Source organism: Mastigoproctus giganteus, chromosome 12, assembly GCF_048544385.1.
Source record: "Mastigoproctus giganteus isolate SK-2022 chromosome 12, ASM4854438v1, whole genome shotgun sequence".
Taxonomy (NCBI): domain Eukaryota; kingdom Metazoa; phylum Arthropoda; class Arachnida; order Uropygi; family Thelyphonidae; genus Mastigoproctus; species Mastigoproctus giganteus.
The window spans coordinates 52828560-52841183 of NC_143586.1; the positions used below are offsets into that span (position 1 = coordinate 52828560).

Here is a 12624-nt window from a genome sequence, read left to right on the forward strand (position 1 = left end):
TTTTGTGTTTTTTTCTTCTCACAAAATAATAAAATTTTAATAAAATTAGAATTTTTAGAAAAAATTGTGAATTTCTGCATATTTTTGATAATGAATTGACTGTCAGGTATGCCTACATTTAAAATTAGCAATGTGAAATAATAGCATTGTCCTCTGTTGTATTATCATTTCATATGATGTGGAATTTCAGAAAACGTATATGCAAGATTTACCATCTATCTAAAATCTGACTTGTGACTTAGACTGATTCAGAATAACTCTGCAGTTGTAGAAACTGTGGCTAATCTGCAACCCAGTTAATTAACCCCCAGGCGATCATGATTTCACTAAAAATTATCATCACTGTCATTATCTGAAGATCCCTAGGACAAGTAACAGTAACAGAAAGGAGTGAGGACAAAAGATGGTTAATGTCAGAGGTTTTGGATGTTAGTATATATATATATATATATATATATGTATATCACAAGATAGTTTTAAAAAAAATAGTATGCTTAATAGAGTTGATGTTGGAAGTGCTAGTTAAACGCAGACAAAATAATAGTATCAGTAAGCACAGTATCATTCTGACATATTGATTGCAAAAGGTGTCAGACAAAATGAATGATGTAAAAGAAGGATACTAGAAAAGTATCTAGCCGAATATGAAAATAGAATAGAATCTTGATTTTTTTTTTTTTTTTTTCTTATTGAGCCATATCTTTCATTGTAATGTACAAGGTGGTTCAAAAAAAAGTTCATGGAATGATCCAGATGATTTTGACTCTGAAAGTGCATGTTTAGAAAATATCATTCAATAAATAAATCTTATGTAACTTAATTTTAGTACAGTAAAATTCCAGTACAACAAAAGTCTTTGGAATATAATAATTATTTCTTTGTACTGATGTAAAATTTCATTTTAATAAATTTTGCTGAAAAGTATTTCCAAAGAATCATCATTTGTTGAAATAAATTCTGCTGTACTTTTCTGATATACAGAGGTAATAACTTCCACTTTATTTTACTTAAGTAGTGAATTTAAAATCAGGAATAAATAAATATAAAATGGTGAAATATGTTTGCTATAAAAAAAATATATTTTGTTCAGAGCAAATATTTTGTTGTTTTTTGGAATAAAATAAAAATATATTTTATTATATGAAAAATTATGCATTCAGAAATATGGCACAGTAGGTCCAACTTATTTTGCTTTTCATATATTAATAAATCAGTTTTGTTTTTATTCTAACTTTTCCCCTATGTAAATATGAAAATTCAACTCCAGTACAGTCAAAAATATGGATGCTGTAGGTGTATATATATATATATATATATATATATATATATATATATATATATATATACAGGGTTGTTAAAATTAAAGTATCCCTATGTAGAGGGCTCTGGAGTGAGTTCTAAGGCTCATACTGAAGAGAAATTTGGACAACGGGTACAGTAAAGAATGTGCTCACCATTTATTGGGGGAAAAAAATTAGTTACAAAATTTGTCACTATATGGCACTGTGACAATACAAATCACTTGAACAGCACTACAATTGTTCAATGTGTCCTCCATTTTAGTCAACAACAGTTTCCATTCGAAGAACAGCATTTTCTACAGCAGAACATAACATGTCAACTGCAGTAGCCAGCACATGACATTTAATGCTGTCCTTCAGATCTGCCAGAGTTTGACATCCTTCCTGATACACCTGGTTCTTCAAAAAACCCCACAACCAGAAGTCACATGGGTTTGAGGTCCAGTTATTGGGGTGGCCATGGCTGATGACCCATTAGTCTGTAAAGTGTTGCCTTAGCAATCTTTGGACACAGTGATGGATGTGGGGTGGTGCACCATCTTGCATGAATATGGTATCCTGAAGGCACCCACGTTGTTGCAACTCTGGTATTGCAAAATTTTCCATCATTTCATAATATCGCTGTTCAGTGATGGAACAGGTGCGGGGTGCAGTCAGTGTTACCTGTTCAAAAAAATATGGCCCAATCGTGAGTGTGACTGTAAATCCACACCACACTATCACTTTTGGAGAATGCAACAGGACCACTTGGATAACTCAATGGTTTTCTGTTGCCCAAATGCGACAGTTGTGCGTATTCACTTGTCTGTTTAAGCAGAAGCAGGCTTCATCGCTCCAAAGTGGATATTGCTTGGCCATGTTCCATGGCCAAGCAATATCCACTGTCATTCACGCCAGAAACTGAAGTGCGTATGTGAAACGAATATCTTCATCACCATGCTTTAGCTACTGTAGCATGTGCATCTTGTAAGGATAGTGCCGCAACACCTGATGCATTACTAGCCTTACAGTGGAATATGGCATGTATACTTCACGAGAAACAGCTGGCACACTTGCACTACCACGTGGAGATTGACTTGATAAATCCACGACAGCCATAGCCACATCTTTAACACGAGAGGAGTCCACTCATTTTCGACCTCTACCTGGTTGAACACCAAGATGTCCTGTCACTTCAAATTTTGCAATCATTTTGTGGACAGCACAAACGCCTTATGCGCTTATGATGCCGGAATTCTCTGATAGCTGCAGCTGCATTGTTGCTGTTCTGATAGTACAGCTTCACCAAGAGCGGCTTTTCCTTCAGTGTTGTTGGCATTGCTGCTGTAGTGCAGGAAAACATCTACTTCACCAAGAGCGGCTTTTCCTTCAGTGTTGTTGGCATTGCTGCTGTAGTGCAGGAAAACATCTACTATACGATTTTGAAGAGACTGCTTCGCTTTTATACAGTACAGTAGAGCTGAGTAGTGGCGTGGTGGCAATAACTTATGATTTATTTGCATAATCGTAACTAAGATAGTTACGTGCCATACATTGACAAATTTTGTAACTAATTTTTTTTTTCCCCCAATAAATGGTGAGTGCGTTCTTTATTGTATCTGTTTTCCAAATTTCTCTTCAGTACGAGCCTTAAAACTCGCTCCAGAACCCTCTCCACAGGGATACTTTAATTTTAACAACCCTGTATATATGAGGGTTGTTCAATAAAGAATTGACCTCACCTACTTCCACATATCGCAGAGTCGTGATATTTTGTGTGTAGCGTCATACATATATCTGTACTAAAGGTGTAAAATTTCAGCCCTGTGTCTTAATTTGTTTTTCTCTTAGAGAACTGAACGTGTGATGAAGTAGCATCATGGACAATGTTGAAGCCAGAGCTGTAATCCTGTTTTTGAAGGGGAAATCTAAAGAAATCCACAAGGAGATGATTGCTGTGTATAAGAATGAAGCCCCATCCTATGGCATTGTGAAGCACTGTTATAGACAGTTTAGGTGTGGTCAGACATCGGTAGAATCTGAGACCATTCCAGGTCATCCCCATTCAGCCATTGATGACAGCACGATCAGAAAAGTGGAGTCATTAATCATGGAAGATCACCGGATATCTGTGTGTGAATTTTTTCCCACGAGGTGAAGATTAGTGTGGGCTCTGTTGAAACAGTCCTTCATGACCAACTCCATTTATGGAAATTGAGTGCAAGATGGATTCCCCGATTATTGACTGGTTTCCAGAAGGCTGATCGACAACAGAAATCACAAGAATTGTTAGCCCTGTGCCAAAAAAATGAAGAAGACTTTCTCTCGTCTAAATCACTCAGGATGAAAGTTGGATACACCATTTCGACCCTAAAAGTAAAAAGCAGTCCATGGAATGGCGACATCATGGTCCCCCCCCAAGAAGGCAAGGGTCCAAGCGTCAGCAGGAAAGCTCTTGCTGACAGTGTTTTGGGATGAGAAAGGCGTAATAATGACTGATTACCTGCCGAAAGGTGGAAAAATTACAGGTGCCTATTATGCCAACTTACTCACAAAATTATGGGAGAAAATCAAAACATGTAGGCGTGGCATGCTGTCCAAAGGTGTGAGAATTCTTCAAGACAATGCCCCAGTTCACACTTCTGAAATTGCAACAACACAAGTGGCCACATGTGGATATGAAATACTGCCCCATCCAGCCTACTCACCCGATCTTGCACCATTGGACTTTTTCTTGTTTCCTTCCCTCAAATCATTTCTTCGGGTGGCCCACTTTTCTGATGACAAGACACTCATTTCTGCAACAGAGTCGTGGTTCAAAGAACAACCTCACCACTTCTACAAAAACGGTATTGTAGCCTCATGGAAAAATGTGTAAATCTACACAGTGGCTATGTAAAGGACTAAAACCTGTGCCAAGAATCAACAGGCTAGCACCTCTGCAGCTAGATCAAGGCGATTCTTTTTTGAACCACTCTCTTATAATATATATAATTTGTATTAATATTAAATTAAATTGAATAAGTATAAATGGATGTGAAAGTTACACAAGGTGCCAGTAACTATAAGGGTGAGGAAAGTAGAAAAAGAATAGTAGATTAGTGAAAGATGAAAGAATATTAATATCCTAAGAGATTATTATGAATGTGAATTAAGTAAATTATCAGCTGAATTACATATTTTCATTTTTATTCCATTTTAATTTTATTTTTATATTTTCATTTTCGTACCATTTTCATTTTATTTTTATTTTCATTTTTATTTGCATTTTATTAATATTTTGTTGTACTAATTTTACTTTACACTTTATATTGGCTTGGCAATTCAGCCCATAATTTACTTAATTCATCATAACCTCTAGGATATTAACATTATTTCATCTTTCACTAATCCACTACTCCTCTTTTTCTACTTTCCTCACCCTTATAGTTACTGGCACTTTGTGTAACTTTCACGTCCATTTATACTTACTCAATTTAATTTAATATTAATACAAATTACATATTAATACAAATTACAAATTACTCCTGCATCCTTTAATGCTGCTTTGCACTTTTAGGTGCATCTGTCATACCTAATTTATTAATCTTACTTTCACCAAAACCATTTCATCTACTGTTTACCTCTTTTCAATGTGACTCTTTAAACTTTTCTTTTAAAGAGTTACATTAAAAATCCACACACACACACACACATATATATAGAGTTGATTCCGGTTATTTGGGACACATCGCGACTAGTGCATTTTGGCCCGATTAAGCGGCTGCCCCAATTATCCGAAGTTTCACGTAAATAGTTAAAAATACAATGGACCCCGCTTTACAATTGGTTCACCATACAATCAAATCACGTTACAATGGACTCAGCATAGTAAAGTACCGTTCACTATACAATGTGTAGTAAGCACCGGTCATTGTGATCACGTTTTTGAATTGAATTTTAATTCTATTAAACAGCGATTCCAATTAGCAAAAATACGAGGAATATTATCCACAGGCTATAAAAGTAAAGATATATTAAGCACAATTTACCCTTTTTATTATCTTACCAATTAAAAAATTAAATGATATGTGAAATTCGGAAGAATATAACGTGATAATCGGAATAATTAATATGTAGTGTAACATATACATATGAACTAGTTGACATTTTTGCTCACTGACATTTGTAGGTGGGGGTTAAAATTTAAAACAGTAAAAAGATAAGCAATCAATAACAAAAAACACGGCACACACAAATTGCAAATAACACGATACGCGCAAGTGAGAATGGAGTAACTAGTTACGGATCTTTAAAAATGGGAATGAAGAGAAGATTCTGAAAATTAATTTTTTTTATATGATTGAAGATTCCATAGTAGTGTAAACACATTTTACCATAATAACCCGCAGAATTCCAGCTGTCGGTATTATCGCATGTTCAATAAGATCGAGTTTACCAGTTTATGATAGATTTCACTAACAGAAATGCCCAATAAACAGGTGACTGCTAATTGTTTTTATTGTTTTATGGTTGTGACCTCCAGAAATCCGATCGAACTACGTGGTACGGTCGGAGACAATCGTAGGGTAATCTTCAGTGCTGCGATCTCCTGCCCCGATTAAACGGCATGTTGTCCCAATTAAGCGAAGTAAACCCTGGCTTTTTCTCGATTCGGTTCTGTTTTTTAAGATTTGCCCCGATTAACCGGTGGCCCAAATAACCGGAATCCACTGTAAATATAGATAGACAGATAGATTGTGGTAAAGGGAGGGAGAGGAGCTAGCCTAATGAAACCAGACCTTTAAAATAAAATACAAAAAATATATATAATAATACTTAATGCTGTAATTCCAATGATTTTAATATTGTCTTCAAGGATCAGTCATTAAAACCAAGAGAAATACAGCAAGAAGTAAGGCCTCTGTTTCTAACATGAAATATATGTGGCACGTGGTGGGAACAATGAATCCAAGTTACAGATTGAGGGTATATAGAAGCCAGGTTAAGCGAGGTGGTAATTATATAGAATGCTGACATATATTTCACGGTGGCGGTAAATATATAGAATGCTGATGTAGAAGATTCCATTACGTCTGCAATGATTTCCTCTTCATTTGTGGATATCCTGAAACATTCGATGTGCCCATCTACTTCTGCATAATCTTTAAAAGCTTGAGTTTTCCTGTAAGTTTAGGTGATGATGCACATGCTCAAATATTTCTTCCTGTTATTGGACTGTTCTTGCAATTAATAGAGGGAGAAGCATGCAAAACATCACACATTGCATCATTCAAGGTGGTAAATCCAGCATGTTTGAAGGAGTTGGCAATCACTTTTTCATCAACTTCATCCCATGCTGAAACACAGAAATACATTGCCTGTGGTATATCGATTTCACACCGAATCTTGCTTTCAAGATAAGCACAGTTTTATTTAATAGCATTCTTCGATAGTTTTTCTTAAAACATTAGATTACACCTTGATCAAGTGGCTGAAACACTGACGTCATATTTGGTGGTAGGTACTCGACAGTGATTGCACATAGGTTGTTTACTTGACAATGAGGGTCACAGTTATCCACAAACAATGAAAATATTTCTATTCTCACTCATCCTGTGATCTAAGTCTCTGATTCATTCTTCATAGAATTGTGATGTCTCCATGCCTTTTGGTTTGCTTGATACATAGCGGGTAATGTCTTCAAACCTTTACAGCATTGAGGCCTCTGGGCTTTCCCAAAGTCCAGAGTCCAGTTTCATCAGCATTGAAGATATCATTGTGGAAATATATCAGTAAAACATTTTTTAAACAATTTTCCTTCCATTCCTTTGTAGCATCAATGTCCACAGCTGCACTTTTACTCCACACTTTTTTGAATGACAAGTCTTAAATTTCTGAAACCATTCATCTGAACTTTTAAATTTTTCCAATATCCATTAGATGCTCAAACGATTCAGCCCTAGCTTTTAAAAGATTACTGTCTTTGGGAACGTTTTTTGCATGCATCATCATTAGCCATTCCAAAAGTACCTTTTCAAGATCCGGATACTCCGCCTTTTGTGCTTGAATTCTACTCAGTGCAGCAGATTTCTCTAAACTTCAATCTTTTTCCAATCTTTCAGAATAGTGAACAGAGTACTAGGAATGCCAAACTATTTGGCAATGTCAGTCTTAGAATGCACACCATTATCCAGCTTGAAAAATCCTAATTTTATCTGCAGTTGACAAAGCTATCTGCTTTCTTGGAGCCATACCAATAAACATACACTCTTAACTAATGAAATGAACTTCTAGCCAATGTTCATTTCATAATCACACTGTGAGAAAAAAAAAAGGGAAATCTTAACAAATGATTTCTCACAGTCAGACTGCAGGCTCGTCGATTACTTCAGTATATTTGAAGTTCTGTCATTTTTGAATGCCAATATTGTAATAAAAAAATAAAAATTAAGAGGTGTAAATTTATGGTCCTTATAGAGAAATCCTTTTATTTTCATTGTCGTTATACTGAATGTAAAATAGCATTAAGGTAATGAGAAATTGGCCAAGACCAACCACATAGGACATTTTGTGATGTGTTTGGAAGTTAAAAAGAGGGTTGCTTTAAAGAGCTCCAACTGTGTATATCAAGCAGATTAAGCATATTGCTGAGTTATTTAGCATTCTAAAAGCAATGCATGTAGTACATCTGTTGATTAAATTGTGAAAGTTGCTGTGCAGTGGGTTCCGTGACTGTTAACAGTAACCTGAACGTTTACTTTGCAAAGATATTGGAGTGCCTTTTGGGGAGATTTAGGTGGAATCTTTCATCCCCCCCCCCCAACTTCTATTGAGTTTACTTAATCACTCGATTAAATTGTGAAAGTTGCTGTGCATTAGGTTTCATAACTGTTAACAGTGACCAGAAGCTTACCATGCAAAGATAAGCTTTCTGGTCACTGTTAAAGAAAGCTTACCTTGCAAAGATATTGGAACCACTTTTGGGGAGATTTAGGTGGAATATTTCATCTCCCCCCCAACTTCTATTGAGTTTACTTAATCACTTACGACAGCATTCACACTGAATAGATTAGTTTAATTAAAACATTAAGCACTAATGTTTTAGTAAAATAATAAGGTAAACTTCTTATTATTTTACAAATATTGATATCTACGTAGAACGTATCTAAGAGAAATTGTATATAGATGGTGCTAATATTTCATTAATTTCACTCTGATTTTCATTTTGAATTTTACCTTGTGGTGGATCATGTTTAGGACATTGGAGAATTCATTCAGGGTTTCCCTTGCCTAATCCCATATGATTAAGGATCAATGATTTATTTCCTTCTCAGTATTTGGGATTATGTATTTAGTATTCTTCTAGGAAAAGGCTTTCCAAGGTTTAAATGAAGACCTCAGTTAGCAGAGGTTATGAGGTGTTCCCATATTAAGACCAGGCTTGTTTTAGAGGGAACCATTAAAGGATAAATATAACCCCCAAAACAAACACATACATCCAGAGGTTTGTGAGGTCTATGACTTTTTGTATACGCAAAGGTTTAATGTAACGTGTATAAATCCTATCATCTAAGATGCTCTTGAGATTCATTTTGGCATCTAGAAGTATAGCAGTGAACACAGTCTACATCAGATGTAACTAAAAGATTGGTGGATGTGGTGGGAATGTTCTCAAGCTTCTGTAAGAGGTACTGACTTTTTTTTTATGGCATAACAGAGATATAAGTAAAACCCCAGGCACCACTTCATCAAAGGACACAACAGAATGGTTGTTCTTTATGGCATGGAGATTTGGAATAATAAGTTGAGAAAGAATTCCAACTAACTATTTGGATACCATTTTGTGCTTGAGCAGATCTTTCTACTTTGAGAGGATAGTCCCATTTGTGCACTTTGCCATTTGCTAACAAATCTGTTGGATCAGTGCTATTGGAGTTCAAATTTTAATTCTAATGTCATCTATCTTCTCCCCTATTCAGTTTCGCTGAAAAGGCTTCTTGGGTTCTTGATATTCTGCCAGCGATGTATAGGAATTTTGTCAGGCCGGACAAAAAAGTGATTATCCTGTCATAAAAGACAGTTGTTAGGCCACATCTTGGGTACTGCATACAGGTTTGGAAGTCTCATTTTAGAAAGGATGTAAATCTGTCGGAACAAGTGTCAATGATGATATATAGGAATTTTGCTAGCAGAGACAAGGAGGTGATTATCCCTTTGTATAAGGCAGGCCTGGCCAACCAAAATCGTTCTGCTGGCAACCTTGACAAACTGCAATTTTCCCCGGGCCACCTTGACAAACTACAATTTTCTGCAGGCCCGCACACAAAATAAACCAATATTTAAAAAAAAAAAAAAAATTAAATGCCATAAAAATTTATTTTATTCATTCATTTTTATTATATATCTACATCAATGAGATATTTGCTTTTCTTTGCGATCACTCAATTTTTTAAAATCTATTTCAATATTGGTAGTTACATAACTTAATTGATTTTCCAGATTTTCATCTCTTTTTGAAGTTCGAGATTTACTTTTAATAAATTTAATTTTTGAAAAGAAAGTTTCACAAACATAAGTGGATCTGAAGCCTCTCGCAACTTTTTTGTGCAATAAATCTTAATTTGGGATACTTTTCCGCTGTCACATACGTGTTGTGAAAACTGATTTTGATGGGTTTTTTTTTTTCCCCCTTTAGAGACGTCCAGTCTTCTCTCCACCTGTACCTATTGAGTAGCTCACTCAACTAGTATGAGAAGATACGAATATTGTTCAGGACCAAGTTCACCCTTCCTGGCATTTCTGTGACACAACATGGTTCAAAGAAGGGAAGGAGTGGTTGGGATTCGGTGGAAGTAGAGCTGGTCTAGTATTATTTTTGCCGTCATTTATTGTGCTTAGTGCAGCTAGTGAATGATTTCCCACTGATACAGTCTAGTATAAAATCATCTGGCTGGCTGCAAAAATAATGCAGAGGGCATTATTGGCCAGGCCTGGTATAAGGCAGTGGTCAGGCCACACTTTGAGTATTGCGTATAGCTCTGGAGGCCTCATTTTAGGAAAGATGTAGAGTTGCTAGAACAAGTACAGAGAAGGGCAACAAGATTGGTAACAGGAACAAAGGGGTGCACTTAGGAAGAAAGGCTTAAGTTCTTCAAGTTACAGCATCTGTAGACCAGGCACCTACGAGGTGTATAAGGCCTTGAATGATTTCAGCAGGCTCAATGCTGTTGGGATACTTCTGCTTGCTCAGATTAAGAACCTGAGGGGGCATAAATTCATTTCATCAGTTTCATCAAATTGAGGAAAGACAGTTGTAGAGTAGATGTGCAGAAGTTTGCCTTTAGTCAGCAGGTGGTTGATTGCTGGAACAGACTTCCATCTGTTGTTGTGGAAGTTGATAGCTTAAATAAATTTAAGGCTGAACTAGACAAACATTTGGAGTGACCGGATGGGTGAAATTGGAAAGGGTTTTTTTTTTTTTTTTTTTTTGGCTGATGCTGTATAAGCTTGCTTTCTTGCATCATATGCCTCAACAATGCTAAGAAGTGCAGAGAAGAGCAACCAGATTAGGCAGGGGAACAAAAAGATGCTCTTACCCAGAAGGACTTGGTGTTCTGAAATTTGTAGCATCTGAAAACTAAGAATTTGCAAAGAGACCTGATTGAAGTGCTTAAGGCTTTAAGTGGGTTGAGTAAACTAAATTCAGATGGCATCCTCACACTTCCCCAGACTACACATGTAGAGGGGGGACATAAATTTAAATTGGAAAAGGATATTTGCAGAATAGATGTGAAGGATTTTGCCTTCAGCTGGGAAGTAATGTGGGTAGGGTTTTTGGTGGATGCTCTATATCATACACTGAAATTTCATTACTTTAAACTGCAATACTACATTACTTCTCTTATATCATTTTGTTGTAAGGCAGCAAGATACTAATTACTATGTTTTTTGTATTAGTAAAATATTATATATGATATTCTGTATAGTTGGCTACATAAAAAATGTATTGTTTCAAAGTTTTAATTTAATTTATTTTTTGGTAATTTTAGAATGATGATAAAAAGAGGAAACGATCACGCGATTATAGTTATGATGAGAATGAAGAAGAAGAAAGTAGTGCAGAATCTGATAGTGAATCAGAACCAGCACCACCAGGTATTGTTACGTAATTTTATGAAATGTGAGCAGATGTATTTAGAAGTGGTAGTAAAGATATTTGAAGGTAATGAAAGATATTTGCAGATGAGTGGTAGTAAAGATATTTGCTATTGAGGAATTGTTAGGTAGGTCAGAAAATTGCTAGTTTCGGGTAGGTGGAATACACAGACCCTTGCCAGCGGCAAAAGTTAAATTTGTAAAAGTTATCTTTTAAGGGCACAGATGGTTGTATTATTGAGCATGTTAGTACTGATAATATTAATATAGGAGATCTGAGGATTTATTTAAAATGTATAGGGAAATGTTAAAAAAACACAAGTTAGGATTAGGATAGTTGCAGGATAGAGATGTGAAAATTTGCTTTATATCCAGGGATGCTGTATAAGCTTGCATCCCTGCATCATTTGTCACTACTATTACTAATTTCAAAGAAGTCTCATTGATCTATCCAGTGATAAAATATAAATAATCTTTGTATTGAATGAACCTGTGGGGTGGGGAGATTTGGTATGTTTTTCAATATTTATTGTAGTTTTTGTTTATTGAACTGAAAATTCATTATAATGAAAATTTCTAAATACATGCATGACCTCAGATTATTTCGTGGTTGTTTATAACATGACATTGCAAAATAAAATTAAATTTAGCACCATGTCCACACATGGGATAATTACCGTATTTCCCCATGTATAAGACGCACCTTTTTTCAAAAAATTTGGGGTCTAAAAACTGGGTGTGTCTTATACAGTGGTTGTAGATTTTTTTTTACTTGCATTTCCCGCTTTTTCGTGCTTGTTGTCTTTGCGCTCATTGTTTCACATTTGTTACCGGTATATTAGGTTACATTTTGCCCAGAAATGGCTCAGAAAAGAATTTCGTACAGTGCTGAATTCAAGTTAAAAGTGATCCGGTTTGCTAAAGTGAATGGAAATCGTGCTGCTGAACATAAGTTTGGTCCTCCAACTGAGAAAACAATCTGCGACTAGCTACTGGAAGAAGAAACCCTACTGAAAACGCTGTGGCGTTTTCAATAGGGTTTCTACGTTTTCAGAGGCAAATCAGCAAAATGGCCTGATTTAGAGAGGGAATTGAAGATATGGATTAAAGGGCAATTGGAATTCCTGTGTCCACAAAGATGGTTCATCATGAGGCAAGAAGAATTGCTGATGAAAAAAAGAAGTTACTGATATCAAAGGAGGACACA

General features: G+C 35.7%; 1 protein-coding gene across 1 annotated transcript in view; it reads left to right on the top strand.

Moving 5' to 3' along the window:
- Ars2 (arsenic resistance protein 2) overlaps positions 1–12624 on the top strand; it is a 308719-nt gene that overhangs the window by 160172 nt on the left and 135923 nt on the right. Inside the window, exon 10 of the mRNA XM_090386894.1 lies at positions 11312–11417. Within this exon, the coding sequence (XP_090243020.1) occupies positions 11312–11417 (106 nt within the window). The remainder of the gene's footprint in view (positions 1–11311; positions 11418–12624) is intronic.